Genomic DNA, 14,557 nt, shown 5'->3' with positions numbered 1-14,557 from the left:
CCACTGCCTCTCTCTGGCCCAGATGGTTCAAACTCATCCCTTGGGGAGACTGAGTAGGATTCTTCAAGTTCCGCATTTGTGGGGCTTGGTTTTCTGAAAAGCTTCTCTACGCAGCCCAGGCCCCAAGGCAACAGGGGTGCAGAGCAGCCTGCGGGTCACTCTCCAGACCCAGATTCTGAGGGCCACCCACATCTCAAGCCAACTTCCAGGAGTGTGGTGGAACAGAGGACTTCTGTGCAGGGTTGTGCTGCTGCCACACGAGCACTTGCGCGCCACTTAGATGGGCGATGTGGGCAGCAGGACAGCCCTCGGTGCCATCAGCACGCTCCCAGGCAGGGGGCAGCAGGCACTCTGCATGGCACCCACCAGGGTCTGCCGTGGCCGGACTGGGAGCCCTTGGAGGTGGGGCATTTACTCTGAGGCTCCTTAATCCACCCTGGTCCTTCCGAGGCCTAAGCCCTGGATTCTATTCAAAAGAAGGATCTCATAGACGTGGCTTTGGGCACTAAGAGAAAGAATGGTGCACGGAAGTCTTCCTTCTGCCCTCTTCCCCAAACCACCTGGCCACAACCTGGCACACTGCCTTCCTGCTGGAATTAAGAGTAACACCTGTCTCCCCAGGCCCTACTCTAACCTGGGCCTCCCAGATTTGAGATGACTCTGGCCCAGCTTTGCACCCCACTGGCCCTGCACAACAGAGGACCTGAGAGGCCCTGAGGGACTTACTCAGCAAGCTGGAGTTCGGGAAGCGCCAGGCCTCGCTGTAGGACGAGTAGGGGGTGTGGCCATAGGCATTGCCAGAGTATTCACTTCCTGTTGGAGGCACACAGGTGAGACATGAGGTGGAGCACGGATGTGGGGCTGGGGTTGGGGAGAAGGGTGTGTAGGGCTGGCACTGGGTGAGCCCTGGGGAACAGGTGGAGCCGGGGTAGGACAGTGGGAGCTCAGAAGGCCCTTCCCTTGAGGGGCCCTCAGCCAGCATCGTTTTGAGCAGGGTCCTTTCCACCAGATACCGGACCCCTGCCCTAACAAGCTTGTCCCTCTCAGGAACCACAGAAGGCAGATGTTCTTATTATGCCCATTTTCCAGGTAAAGAACTAAAGCCTAGGGATTTGCATATGCTCACACAGCAGGGGGGTTTGGTGGAGTTTGGGAGCTGTGACTCCAGGGCCCAGGTTTGAACCCCTTCCACCGCTGCCGGGACCTTCCATGCAGGAGCTCCAGGAGGGGTCAATGGGGTCAGGGGGCAGAGGGGGTCCCACTGACAAGTCAGTCCGTGTGCAGAAACGGCTCACGCTCCCGGGCATGTTCGTCAGGGAGGTGTGTGTGTGTGTGTGTGTGTGTGTGTGTGTGTTGGGGGAGAGATGTTGGAAATTGGGGAAGGAGAGGCAGGAGAGGCCCTGGAGGCACCAGTCTCTGGGGAAATCTGTCCTGGGAGCTGCTCTGCGGGTCTTGTCATCCCATCCCAACGCTGCCACTTTAAGCAAACTCGGTGCATAAATTTACAGAAAATAATCAGATCGCTTCTTTCTGTGAGTGCATTCTTGGCTTTACAAAAGGATTATTTACCAAAGAAATTACTTAGGAATGCCCTTGAATAACCACCAAGTCAAGCGGGAACACGAGTTGGTCCTTCCGCACATGCCACACCCCTCACGCCCACAGCCCTCCTGCGCAGCACTCATGGAGCTGCTGCCGGTTCACAGGGTGAGGTTGGGGGCGCGGTGAAGTGGCTGCTCAGATCACACCTCCGTAAGGGGCAGAGCAGAACTTGACCGCAGGGCTCTGTGCTCTGCACTTCAGGCAATCCCTTTCTGCAGTTAGAATTCCCACGATAAAGCCGGGTTCCGGCCAACCCCGAGATCCCGTCCGTGTCCACCTGTCTTTCTGAAACTCGTTGCTGAGTGCCTCTGTGGCTCCCGGTATCCTTCCCAGACTTTGAAAGGGAGGCTTGAAACTTATGAGCCTCGGGTCAAATCCTTGCCCTGCCCCCTACTTCCTGGCTCTGTCTCTTTGGGCAAGTCACTTAAATTCTGTGAGCCTTGCTTTCCTCATCTGTAAAATGGGGCGTGTTGTCGTCCCTATCTCTTGGGGTTTTTGTGAGGATTGAGTTAGATAATGTACTACATTAAATGCTCAGTACCATCTTTGGTGTGTAAGAAACACTCAAGGAATGCTAGCTTTTATTATTTCCCCATTAATTAAGAACATGCTAAAATAAAGCTCTAAAGCCCTGGTTGGGGTCTGGCCCTGGGGCTGCCCTGCCAGAGAAGGAGGAAGCACTAGTACAGGAGGGATGGAAGAGAGGAGGATGGGCAGGGGGAGGAAGCAGAGGGAGTTGGCAGGCTGGCTGGCCTTGGGCAGTAACACAGCAAGTTTCTTAGCCGGGAGACTAGGTCCAACTCAAATCAGGCTCAGAAAAATACATGTAAAGCAGGAGAGGCAGGGAGGGAGGGAGAGAAGCAGGAAAAAAGCACAGAAAAAAAGAAAGGAAGAAACTGAAAAATAATCTACTCTGACTGTTCATTTCCCACATGAAGAAAGTGCTACCCAGAGAGGGAAAGACTTTACATAGCTCAGTGCCACCTGTGCAATGGAGCTTGCACCAGGACAGGCCCCAGCTCCTACTCCAGCTCTTTTTCGCACCCTGCCATGCAACAACAGCCTGCCCCCGTTTACTGCTGGTGTAGGCAGACCCCTGGTTTCACGGCACCCAGGGAGGAAGCCAAGTCAACGCTGGCTGCACAACAAGGGCCCCCGTGCCTCCACCCCCCCCAACCCAGTGCCAATACGCTGGCTCTACAGGACAGGAAGACGGATGGAAAATGCAGTGTGTCTGCCCTCTCATTTTGTCACTTACTCATGCATTCACTCACTCACACACATAGTCACCTACCGAACTCACGTCTGCTAGCCTCTGTCTGCTTCAGTCACAAGGAAGCTGCGGCAGGGACAGGACTAGGGAGGTGACGCAGCATCCTCCCGCCACCAGACCTGTCCATGTCCCTGCACCCACAAAGGGCCAGGTATCCTCTTTGCTCTGCATCCCACCCCACTCATTGTTGGAAGGCCTTGGCCCCTACAATGGATGCCTTCTCCTTTCTGCTTCATTGGTTCTCCCTTTCTCATTCATCACTTCCTTTAGCCAGCAAACATGCTTTGTTATCTTCTCTTTTAAAATGCTCTTCCTATCCCACATCCCTCTTCAGATCCCAGCCCTTCTCTCTGCTCCACTGTCTCTGGCTTCACCTCTGCACTCCCCTCCAATCAGGCTGACCCCTTGTCTCCCCCAGCCTCTACCCAGTCATTCCAGTGGTCACTCGGTGTCCACCACCCCTTAAACTCTCAGCTGACTGTGACTCAGCCACCAATCCCTCTCTCGGGGTGTGAGTCCTGACCCACTGGTCTTTCCACCTTACTCTCTTGTTTCCTTCTCTGCAAGAACTCTGAATGTTGAAGAGCCCCAGGGCTTAATGTGGGAGCACTTTGTGAATTTCCACCCACATCCTCTCTCCCAAGATCCTGTCAAACCTTCGGCATTAAACAGCAGCTCTGAACAATGGCTGAAATGCAGGCCCTCATTGGGATGGTTTGCTGACTTCAGACATATGTCATGCCTACTGATTTACTAAATTGTGTGCCTAGGAGGTGTCTCAATCCTAACCCGGCCCAACAGAACTCTAGATTTCCAACTGCCACACCCTCTGTCTCTTCCTCTGCTGGTCTCCCCCGTGGGTTCTCACCACCACCATCCACACAGTTTCCCAGGCTGAAAACCTAGGGGTCATCCTTGTTTCGTCAATGTTCGAACCCCTACAAGCAATTCACCAGCAGGTGTTGTTGGCTCCACCACCAGCATTTGTCCTGAGCATCTCTATTCTCCTCCTTCGCTGTGGTCCCTAGGCCAAGGCCACTGCACGAACAACTGCAATTGCCCCTCCTGTAACTGGTCTCTGTGCTGTTTCTATCCACTGCCTACCATCAGTTTTCAAAGGAGCCCGAGTACTCTTAAATTGGACCCTGCCAACCTCTCATCGTAGTCCTTTCTCTGTTCACTCACACCCTCTGTCTGTGTGCAACTGCACTAAACTAGTTCCTGCCTTGGGGCCTTGGCCCTTGTCCTTCAGGGTGGGGGATGGTCTGCCCCAGTTGGTCACTTGGCTGACCACTTCGAACACCTCAGAGAGGCCTCCTTGGTCACCCAGTCTAAAGTAGTATATCCTCTCCCTGTGGCTTTGTATCACATCATCACATTTTGTCTCTTTACAGCATTTGCTGCTATCTAAAATTATCTTGCCTATTCATTCATTGACTTGTTTACTGTGCTTTTTTCTCTAGTACTAGGTTGTAAGCTCCATACATGGACAGGCTTGTCTTGTTCATTGCTATATCCCCAACATCCTATGCCACAGATCCTCCACCGTATTTGTTAAGTGAAAAAGTAGTGGGTGGATGGATGGTTGAAAAAGTGGATGATGAAAGGATAGATACTGAAAAAATGGATAGATATGGAAGGAGGGATGTATCAAAGAATGGATGGGTAAATGAAAGGATAAATGGATGGATGGATGGAGGGATGGTTGGATGGAGGGATGAAAGGATAGACAGATGGATGAATAGGTGGAACGATGGATGGATGGAGGGATGGATGGAGGGATGAAAGAATGGACGAAAAAATGCCTGTACGTATGAAAAATGTATGTAAAGATGAATGGAAGAAAAGATGGATAGATGGGCAGATGGATGGATCAAACCAACTCTGAAGCTGTTGGTTCAGCTCCAGAACTGGTGTGAGCATCATTAACTATGTTAATGGGTCAGGGACAACAACAACAACAACAACAACCACGAGAAGGCAAAACAAGAGAAATCTGTGTCCTGTCCTGTTCCTGTGTTGCTGTCCTATAGCTGGCATGTCATGGTATCTGCCGTGGTGGGAGGCAGTGTTAAAACACCTGTTTTTGAACAACTCAGTCACTTAGTATGGCTATCACCCTGAGCATGCATACCACATTGCTTTTCTAAGCTTGTTTCCTTATTCTGATAAACCTAAGCAATGCCAGCTTCCCAGGCTTATGGTAAGGATAAATGAAAAATAGTGATATCTGTGAATGGCCAGGCACATAGAAGTGCAGAATAAGTGCTCTCTTCCTTCCTTACACAACTGACTGAAGATGCCTTGCTTGAAGCATTTATTATGTACATAGCACATAGTAGGTGCTTAATGAAGGTTTATTGATTTTAATGGAAGGGATCCTCACAGTCACTGGGAGATTGTGGCCACTGGTAAGAGATGGACAAATAATTTTTCTACAAAAAATTCCCTAAGAATTTATTTGCATCATGAAGTTCCTAGGAACCAGGTGAAACAATTAAGTAGCACATTTTCTAGAAAACCGGATTAGCATGTAACTTATCAGGAGCCGATCCACCACACAAGGCCCCTCCCTTTTGCAATTCACTTAAAGTGGATGCTGTGGTTGTGCTATTTTTTTTTTTGTCCGCAACACCCACACAGAATGAGGTCTTTCTGGAAACAATCTGGAGGCCTTTGATGAGAGGCCCAATCCTTCCAGCTACCTCACAGGTCAGACTCGGCCCCAGGAACCCTTTGCCCTGGGCCTGCCCCTGGGGATGATTCATAATTAAGAGAAAAGCCCTGGGCTTTATGTTTCTTCCTCCCCTCTAAGCAGGCGGCAGGGGAAGGTGGAGAGGTTGGAAGGGGGATGGGGGAGCCGACTGGAGCCCGGGATTTTGATTGAGAGGCCCCATTATCCACACTCTTAAAAAAATAACCGAATCTTTTCCTTTTTTATCTTGACCAATCTCATTTCACGCTCCAGAAGAGGAAGGGAGGGAGGGAGGGAGTCCGGGGCCAGGAGGGAGAGAGGAGTCAGTATTCTGTATTTTCAACGCTGCATTAAGCACATCGCCACGGTAACCAGGCGGCAACAAGTGCCAGCTCAGCAGGTTCCCAGGGAGCATAGAGCCTCCTTTCCTCCCTCGATTCTCCCTCCCTTCCCTCTGCCCAGGAGAGCCCGGTCCCCTGCCTCACACAGGGCACCAGAGTGGGTGGCTGGCAAAGGCAACCCCTACCAGGGACAGGGAAGCAGGCCTGGGTGAAAGGAGCTTCACCCAGGGGTCAGGCCAGGGCACCTGGACCAGGGCTGGCATGGGGGTCACAGAGGCCCTGATTCAGCCCCTTCCAAAAGCTCCAGGTCCTCAGGCCCCTGGGCAATGGATATGGTTTGATCTTATCCTCCCATCCTTCCTATGTGGTTCCTAAGAGAGACACTTGCCCAAAGAGACTCTCCTTGTTCTCCTCACTTGTCCAGACCTCGACACCCTGGGTCACTGTTGGGTGGTGACCATGCCAGTGGACAAAGAAGCCTAAAGGACTGGCAGGCAGGACTCCGGGACAGTCCATTGGTGATGGGGAAATGTTCCCAGCTTGTCTCGCACTCTGCAGTACCATCAGAGTATCTAGAACGAGGGTCCCTCCCGTGCAGGGCTGAGTGAATGTGGGGTGTGAAGGGGGCTATATTTCAACCATCATCATCATCATCATCGTCATCATCATCTATACCATTCATATTTAAGTGTCCCAGAAAGTAAACTGAGATTCACCAGTTAAGTAACTAGGAGACCGTGGGTTACCTAAAGGCTGGGTTTGTTTAGCTGCCAATATTTTCAGCCCCAAGAGCCCTCCCTCCGGCCCCCCTGAATGGATGGAAGAAGCGGCTGGGCTCGGATCTGAGCACCGGTCTGCCTCATCTGCTCCCTGTTCATCACTGAGGGTGACGTGGGAGCGTCTGGGAAGAAGGAAGCCAAGCTGGGGAGATTCGGGAGCCAGGACTGCACTGAAGTCTGTCCTCCAGACATTCACAAAGAGATGCACTTGCCCTGACCAGTGTGGCTCAATTGGTTGGGTGTCAGCCCTCAAAGCGAAAGGTCACTGGTTCAATTCCTGGTCAGGGAATATGCCTGGGTTGCAGGTTCAGTCCATGGTCAGTGCAACCAAGTGATGTTTCTCTCTCACATCAATGTTCCTCTCCCTCTTTCTCCCTCCCTCCCACTCCCTCTAAAAATAAATAAATAAAATATTGACAAAAATGAGAGATGCACCCTTCAGTCCACCCTTCAGTGCCCTTTAGGAAGTCTGTGCGTGGGACACACCCTTCCTCTTGCTCCACCTTTGGCCAACACTTCCTCTTCGCAATGTGCCCCCAGCCCCTGCACGGCCTGTCTCCTTACCTGCCACCATGCCTGCGATGGCAGAAGAGGCATAGCTGCCCTGTCCGCTGGTGGGGATGTGGGGTGGGTATCCGGGCAGTGTGGGCCCCACCATCTCTCGCCCTGGAAAAACACAGCAAGGAGTCGTCAGTGGGGCCAGAGGAAGCCCCTGGACTTACTGTCTTGCTTCCTGGAGGGCGAGCGGACCTTCCCTCCGGTGACGCTACAGGGTCCCAAGCCTACTTCACCGCCACCCCTCACTGTGCAGCACACCGCCTCCACCAAGAGGGGGCGCAGCTGTCGCAGTCCTACATTGTTCCCTGCTCTCTGGTGATTTTTTCACGTGAATCTTCTTCATCCATAAAATGTCATGGTATTGGAGGGAGGTTGGGGCTATGTCTTCTGGGTCCTCATTATCCCCAACAGCGTCGAGCACAGCAGTGGGCCCAGCTGGCCTAAACAAGTACATTAGAGGTCCCTGGACTCAGAGCTCACACCCCTCCAGCCCCGGCTCTGAGCAGAACCGAGAACCAGGCCCTATGTGGGGTGGCATAGGTGTGACCTGCTGGCCCCTGCTGGCCTGTTTTGGACCCGTGGAAGACACTGCTAATCAGTCACTGCACTTTTCCCCCTCTGAGCCAGGGGGGTTCCTCCTGGCCTGACAGGTGGATACCACCTATCAGAGTTACAAAGGGCCGGCTGGCTGTCCCAACCTGGAAAGAAGATATGGGCCGACATGCACGTTTACACGGGCCCACAACTCCCACATCTGTCTATTCCATTCCTGAAAAAAAAAATTTCAGCAAAGCAGATGCCCATCTCTTTGTTAACCTACATTTGTGGGTGACGTTCTTGCCCTGGTGACACTGAGACAGCTCCGTGAGGTCCCCAGGCCCCTGGTTCCACCTGTCCTCCACATCAGGAAGTCAGGCCTTCCCATTCTGGAGACCCCCGTGAGCTGGTGAGTTCCTGCCCACCCGCACCCTGTGCTGACAGCCACAGGTCCCTCTACCCACTGCTCCTTCTGAGAACCTGCAGGCCCAGAGCAGGTTCCCTCGTCAAGGGTTCTTAGCAAGGCGATGACACATGGTGGCCTGCCCACGTTATGACCACTGTCCCAGCACACTTCTTAATAACGCCCATTTCACTCTCAAAAGGCCCCAGTTTGAAGGATGAATTATTTGGTCGTCTGAGCTCTTGGTGATGTTCCGGGGTTTCTCAAGCTCCATACTACTGAAATAATGGGGTTGGATCAGTCTCTGTGTGGGGCGTCCTCTGCAGTGCAGGGTATTCAGGGCCATCCCTGGCCTCTGCTCACTGGATGTCAGTAGCAGTTCCCACCCAGTGTGACAACCAGATGTCTCCAAATATTGCCATGTGTCCCCTGGTTACAAAATTGTCCCTGGTCGAGAACCACTGTGTTAGATTGTGATCCTTTCACCCAGGACCTTCCACCTCTCCCACATTGGGGGCTGCTATTTCTCCTAGGGCTCATATGGGCCCCTCTGAGTCCCTGCCAACCAGCTTACCAAGTCCATCCCCTCTATGGCACTGCCTGTCCACTCCCCTCCCGTCAGTCCCTGTAGGTCCTTCACGCCCCAGCCTTTCCGGGGGTGCCTGGTAATGACAGAAGAGAAGGTATGTCCATGGAAAGCTATACACTGTCTAAACCACAGTGACTAACTCCTCTTTACCTCTCTTTCTGGAGACTCCCTGAAGGCAAGTTCTTCATTCAACAGATACTTATAAATGAGTACAATATACTGGGCACTTCTCTGACCACTTGGGGACACAGCAGGAAACAAGAATGCTACATCAGCAAGGCCAGGCACTAAGTGAAGATGGGGCGTAGACTGAGATGAGCACTGGGAGCCAAGCCTAGGGGATCAATAGATAGTACCAGGCCCGCTGGACTTCTGCCCTTCCTTTGGAGGGAAGCATCTAGGAATCTGAGGGCCTTGGTTCTTATCCAGCTCACATCCCAAGTGCCATTAGACCAGCTGCCTACTTGCGCCAAGCCTCAGTCCCTTCACATGCGAAGTGGGAAAAAAAGAAGGGAACCTTATGCGCCGTATCACTGTTACTATCGTATCATTATTGCTGTGATGTTATCAGTGCCAGGTTTTGTATAACGAGTGAACACTCATCAGTGCAATGAACGTATTCTATGAATTGTTAGATGTCAGAGGAGCCTTTTAGAACAAATCGTATTTGAAGTGAGTTATTAGTGAAACTGCGGGAAGGTGTTGATACAAATAAACACCACCCTAATTTGTTTCACCTTCAGTGTGATGTCTAACCAGCTACAAATGTTGCTGGACCAAGCAGAATAGAACCCACTGGAATTCTGCAGGTGGGCATAGTGCACTGGCGCAGGGTCCAAGCAAGCAAGGGGCTGGAAATGTTGGTGAGGAAAAAGGAATTTTAGTGTGTTTAGAAGTAGCAGGAAAAGGGTGCAGAAGGTATACTGGGTACAATCCTATCTTTCTTCAAAGATGACTGCAGTGTGGTCAGTTCTCAGACAAGGCCCTCAGCCCTTGGACCAAGTGCCTGGCCAGGAGCCCACGACAGACAAGGAGTGAGTGACATGGTGACTATAAGGGCAGGGGGAGCACAGAAGGTGGGCAGGTGGTTCAAGCAGGAGAGTGATGGGAGAGGTGGTGTTTGACTGAGACCTGCAGACCTCTCTCTTGCTTTCTCCCTACTTCCTTTTCTCGAGAGGGGAGGGTGGAGCCTAGGTCCAGGCCAGGCTGAGGAACACATTACTTAATTGCTCTGAACCGCATCTTCCTGCCCGTCTGTCTCATGAGAAGCTAGGTCGGATGAGAGATGGTGAAGTGGATTCACCTTACTTCTTGATCGACTGCCGGGGCCCCCTGGTGCACCTAGTGGAGGATTCTGAGGCTGTCTGTGTCCACCATGAGAGGGCTGGGGTGTGGAGGTTGGGCTCAGCCCTCAAGCAGCCTCTTTGCTGGGCTGGCCTAGGTACTGTCCAGGGCTGCCCTGCCTCCTGCCCTCTTCCTGTCCCTTCTGTCTCCTGACCCTGCTGCTGCTTGAGCAGCTCGGTGGGCAGAGCTCCAGGGCACATACTCCCCTTAAGCCACAACTTACTTCAGTCACAGTTGCCCTCTGGGAATTCACACAGTTACCCCCATGAGAATTAGCCTCCAAATTGCTCCTGGACATTGACTTCATCAGTCTCATTCCCCTGTATTCTGAGACTTTAATCCTTGTCTCTCCTTAGTCACCTAATTTCCTCCCAGCAGAGCAGAGGTTTCTGAACCAAATGCTGGAGAGGACCCTGATGGCCTCCTCCCGTGACCTTGGCCTCTGGACAGGCCGTTGTGGCTCCTTTCAGGGCAGCCCTCTCCCAGACTGCAGTTCCACAAACTTTCCTTGCAGTCCCACAAAACTCTTTGCTTCAATTCCTTAAATACATGGTTTCTTCCTCAAAAGCCAAGAACCTTGAGACCTTCCTGGAAATGAAACCACGGAAGCCGTGAGGCAGAGGCCCTCCATCACAGCCTAACCATGCCCTTTTATCCACTTACTTATTTTTAAGGCTCTTCACCATAAATTTATCTTTGCCTTGGAGTTCTGTCTCCTCTGCACTCAAACATACTTCCAACACGGTCTTATTTTTAAGAGCTGGCATAGACATAGATCCACACTGAGTTGTCATAAAAGCAGTTTCTGTACGAAAACACGAGTACCTGGATATATTGGCAATACTGTAATACTGGTAGAAAGGAGGATCAGAACCATGGCGTGGAGGAATTCAGAGGGCAGAGGGGGTGTCAGACAACTTTATTTGCCCCCTTTGATGTCCGCCCTCTACATGACCCTTTTCAATTCCTTATCTTGTTCTGATAGCAAAGAAAATTTATGGCAATCCAGAAATCTCTCTGGCAGGACTAAATATAATTTTGCACAAAAGGATGGAGGCAGGTAATAGACTCTTTGATGATAACACCAAACTCAGAGGCTCCTGACCAGCTGAGCTGGAGTGAGCCCCGGAGCAGCCAGGACCAGGCGCCTCCAGACCGCTCCTGGCAAGTGGGTCGGGACCTCAGACTGGGCATCTGAAGGGAACTGGGAGGAGTGGCTGGCTATCCTGCATTCCCCAAACCCTGATGCCGTCTCACTCTTGGCTGGTTTGGTTTAGGGAGAAGCTGCAAGTCAGAAGGATAGCTAGAGCCTCTGGGTTGGAAAGGGAGTGACCCGGGGAGACTGTGAAGCAGGCAGAGGTTGCAGGAGGCAGCAGGAGGGCCCCCAGGGAGCCCCAGAGGAGGAGGGTCCATGGAGGTGGGGGCTGAGCTGGTCATGGAATGCACAGTCACCACCTCCCTCCTCTCCCCTTGGTCCTGGCCTCCTTTCTTTTAAATTCACCTCTTCCTCCATCGAATAGGTTTTTAGTCCCCACACCCTTGAGATCCCTCTCCTTCAAACCTCCTACCCTTCCTTCTGCTTATGTGGCTTCCTAGTCTGCTCACCATGATTCAGCCTCATGGTCGGTGTTTAGGTCCAGTCTCGACCAGGCGCCACATGTGGACACTCTTTAAGGAGCTCCAGGCCAACGCCCTGGGTTCAACATGGACACCAGCCATCACAGGCCTCATGCCTGGGCCACAGGGCTGGCCCAGCTTTGTAACTGCGGCCCTGACTTGCTTCCCACTCTTGGCAACCTGCCTGGACCCAGTCCCTGAGCCTGGGCTGCTCACTCTCCTCGGACCCCTGACTCCGTGCTGGTTGGGCCCTCGGCTGGCCATCAGCCTTCCCAGGGGTCACACCCTGTGCCTCAGCATCACCTCGGCCTGAGTTGGGCCACTGGCCTGAAGGACACACCCAAGGTGTGCATTTGCTGCATGGATGACTCCCGGGCATCTGCCGCTAGCTACTCTGCCCTGTGGTGCATGTCCTGCAGCTGGTCTGGAGAGAGGGCATATCACTAAACTAAGAGCTGACAGAAGTTGGAATTGTCCCCTGATTTGACTGCATGCTGCTGGGGGTGCTCGAAGCCTGGACAGGATGACAGGGTGGGGGGAAGCTGTGGGGGCTGCAGGACACTGAGTTTGCCCCGGGCTGTTCCAGCTACACTTTGTACCAATACCCAGGCTGTGCTCTGGGACATCTGTCCTTTCCCCTCGCTTGGATGGCCCTGGTCCCCACACTCACATGCCTCGTCCACACCCTTATCCTCTCTCTACCTGCCTCACTTCGGTCCACCTGACCTTGGCCTGCCATTCACAAGAGGCAGGCAGCCTGCCCAGTGGTGGCCAGTCCACCCACAGGGGACAGAGACTCTTCTGCTCCCCCTTTCTCCTCCCCGCCCCATCCCATTTTCTCTGGCTGACATCATTCCACCCAGCTCACAGATTTTCCTCCTTTCATCACTTTGGTCAAAACAAATGACCCATCTCCACTGACTTCATCCTCTTTTGAAATTCTGAACTCTGAGTCAACATTTTTTTTCTTGCTGCCTGCACACTGGGCTTCCTTCATTAACCCTTTGCCTCTGTGCCCTCCATTCTAAGATGGCCTTCCACATCGGATGCGGGGATGCCCAGAGGAAAAGTTCCAGGTGCCTGACAGAGGTGTAGAGTCATTATAACAGAGGGTGGATGAACTTAGGTCAGATGACTCAGGGTCCCCTGGGCAGGTGGAGGTGTTGCTCTTCTGAGGCAGTGGTTTTCAAATCCCAGGACTCTCGGGGGGCAAAGCCTGGCTTCCAGCAGAATCTGTCATCACTTGTCTGGCTGGGGACCTGACTTCCATAAAAGCATTCATTTCAAGAGAGAGCTGCAAGGTCTCCAACATGTTTGAAAATCACTGGTCAGAAAGGCTGTCTACCCTGGCTGGTGTGGCTCCATGGATTGAGTGCTGGCTCGTGAACCAAAAGGCCACAGGTTCGATTCCCAGGAGGGTCACATGCCTCAGTTGCGGGCCAGGCCCCCTTGGGACACATTGATGTTTTTTTCCCTCTCTTTCTCCCTCCCTTCCTCTCTCTCTGAATAAATAAAATCTTTAAAAAAATTATTTTTAAAAAAAGAAGAGCTATCCCCCTTCTGCCTCCCCCATGGGTCCTGGTTCAATGCCCAGGCACACACCTAAAATAGCCCCATCGCTGTGGGGGTCCTTCCGATATCTGAGGACAGTTATGGAACTCTGCCCTCCACATGTACTCCCCTGAAAGCCTTCTCTGCCCAAGCCACATACCTCACTCTCTCAGCCACTGCTCAGGCCCTGGCTGGACGGCCGATGGCCTTCTGCCAGGGAGACCAGCCTTGCCAGGGTCGGACGCACAGGGCACACTGGGCCGAGCCCTCACCTGACCTCACTCAGGCCCCAGTCGGCCCCTTCTCCCTGGGCCTGCCTCTTCTCAGGATAAGGGCTTTGTCTAGATGCCCCTAAGGTGCTTCCAGCTTGAATGCTTTGAGGAGCAGAGACTCTCAGGTGGGTGAGTTGCTCTTCTGAGTGTCCTTCAAGGGCAGCGCTGTGACGCATGCACAGTGGGAGCTACACTGTGGAGACCCGGCTGTGACTGCCCCACTGTCCTCTTCAGGAATTTGATGTAGAAATTGCCTCCAAAATGCAATGCCCTTTTTACTCTGAAGTTTTGTCAACATTTTCCTTCTTTTTAAATGTTTTTATGCAGACCAAGTGTTCACCACTTCACAGCACCTGGCTCCTGGCCTCAGGTCCCTGCTTTTCCATGGGGTCTCGGGGTGAGGTTCTGGAAATCTACCAAGCACCCACTCCAGGCACCTTCAGAGTGCCTGCTCCCAGTGGTTTGATTTTGCTGCTTGGGCCATATTCTGGCACCTCCAACAGTTGCCAGAGGAATTAGGGAAGACACTGGTGATGGACAGAAATGAGGTCCAGAGAGGGGACTGGACCCCTTGGAACCAGGGGATTGGCCCTGATGACCCTCCCACCCCCACGTAGGCTGCAGGCCCAGACCTCCCTGTCGTACCTGAGAGGAGGGCCTGGCCCGCGAGCTGCCCATACACGGAGGCAGCGTGGGGAAAGGCATTGAAGGGCGGGACCGAGGCTCCCGCTGGGACCCCAGAGCCGACTTGCTGCAGGTCCAAAAAGGCGGAGCTAGATAAAGAGGAAGGGGTGGAGCTAGAACTGGACACCTCGGGGCTTTCCTGCTTTATGGCGAAGGGTGAGTGAGGATCTGCCAGGGAGGGAGACAAGGAGAGAGGGTGAGATGATGGTGGGAGCATGCACAACCAAGCCATGAAATGGGGGGTGCGGGGCTCAGGGCAGCGGGCAACCTCTCTGAGCGGGGCTGGGCTGGGTGCTCCTCATGCCGGGTGAG

The 14,557-nt window shown here is 53.0% G+C and overlaps 1 protein-coding gene across 6 annotated transcripts in view; it reads right to left on the bottom strand.

Annotated features, from left to right (window-relative positions):
* PAX8 (paired box 8) overlaps positions 1-14,557 on the bottom strand; it is a 52,887-nt gene that overhangs the window by 1,748 nt on the left and 36,582 nt on the right. For 2 of the 6 annotated variants that reach the window (XM_036028259.1, XM_028514391.2), the window contains exons 9-11: positions 14,207-14,413; positions 7,255-7,356; positions 727-813 (exon numbers count right to left, since the gene is read on the bottom strand). In XM_036028259.1, the coding sequence (XP_035884152.1) occupies positions 727-813; positions 7,255-7,356; positions 14,207-14,413 (396 nt within the window). The remainder of the gene's footprint in view (positions 1-726; positions 814-7,254; positions 7,357-14,206; positions 14,414-14,557) is intronic. The other 4 variants (XM_036028260.1, XM_036028261.1, XM_036028262.1 and 1 more) reach the window with 2 other exon arrangements.

The sequence above is a fragment of the Phyllostomus discolor genome, chromosome 6 (genome assembly GCF_004126475.2).
Source record: "Phyllostomus discolor isolate MPI-MPIP mPhyDis1 chromosome 6, mPhyDis1.pri.v3, whole genome shotgun sequence".
NCBI lineage: Eukaryota > Metazoa > Chordata > Mammalia > Chiroptera > Phyllostomidae > Phyllostomus > Phyllostomus discolor.
The sequence above is the reverse complement of the archived record's forward strand: the minus strand, read 5'-3'. Positions and strand labels throughout refer to the sequence as shown.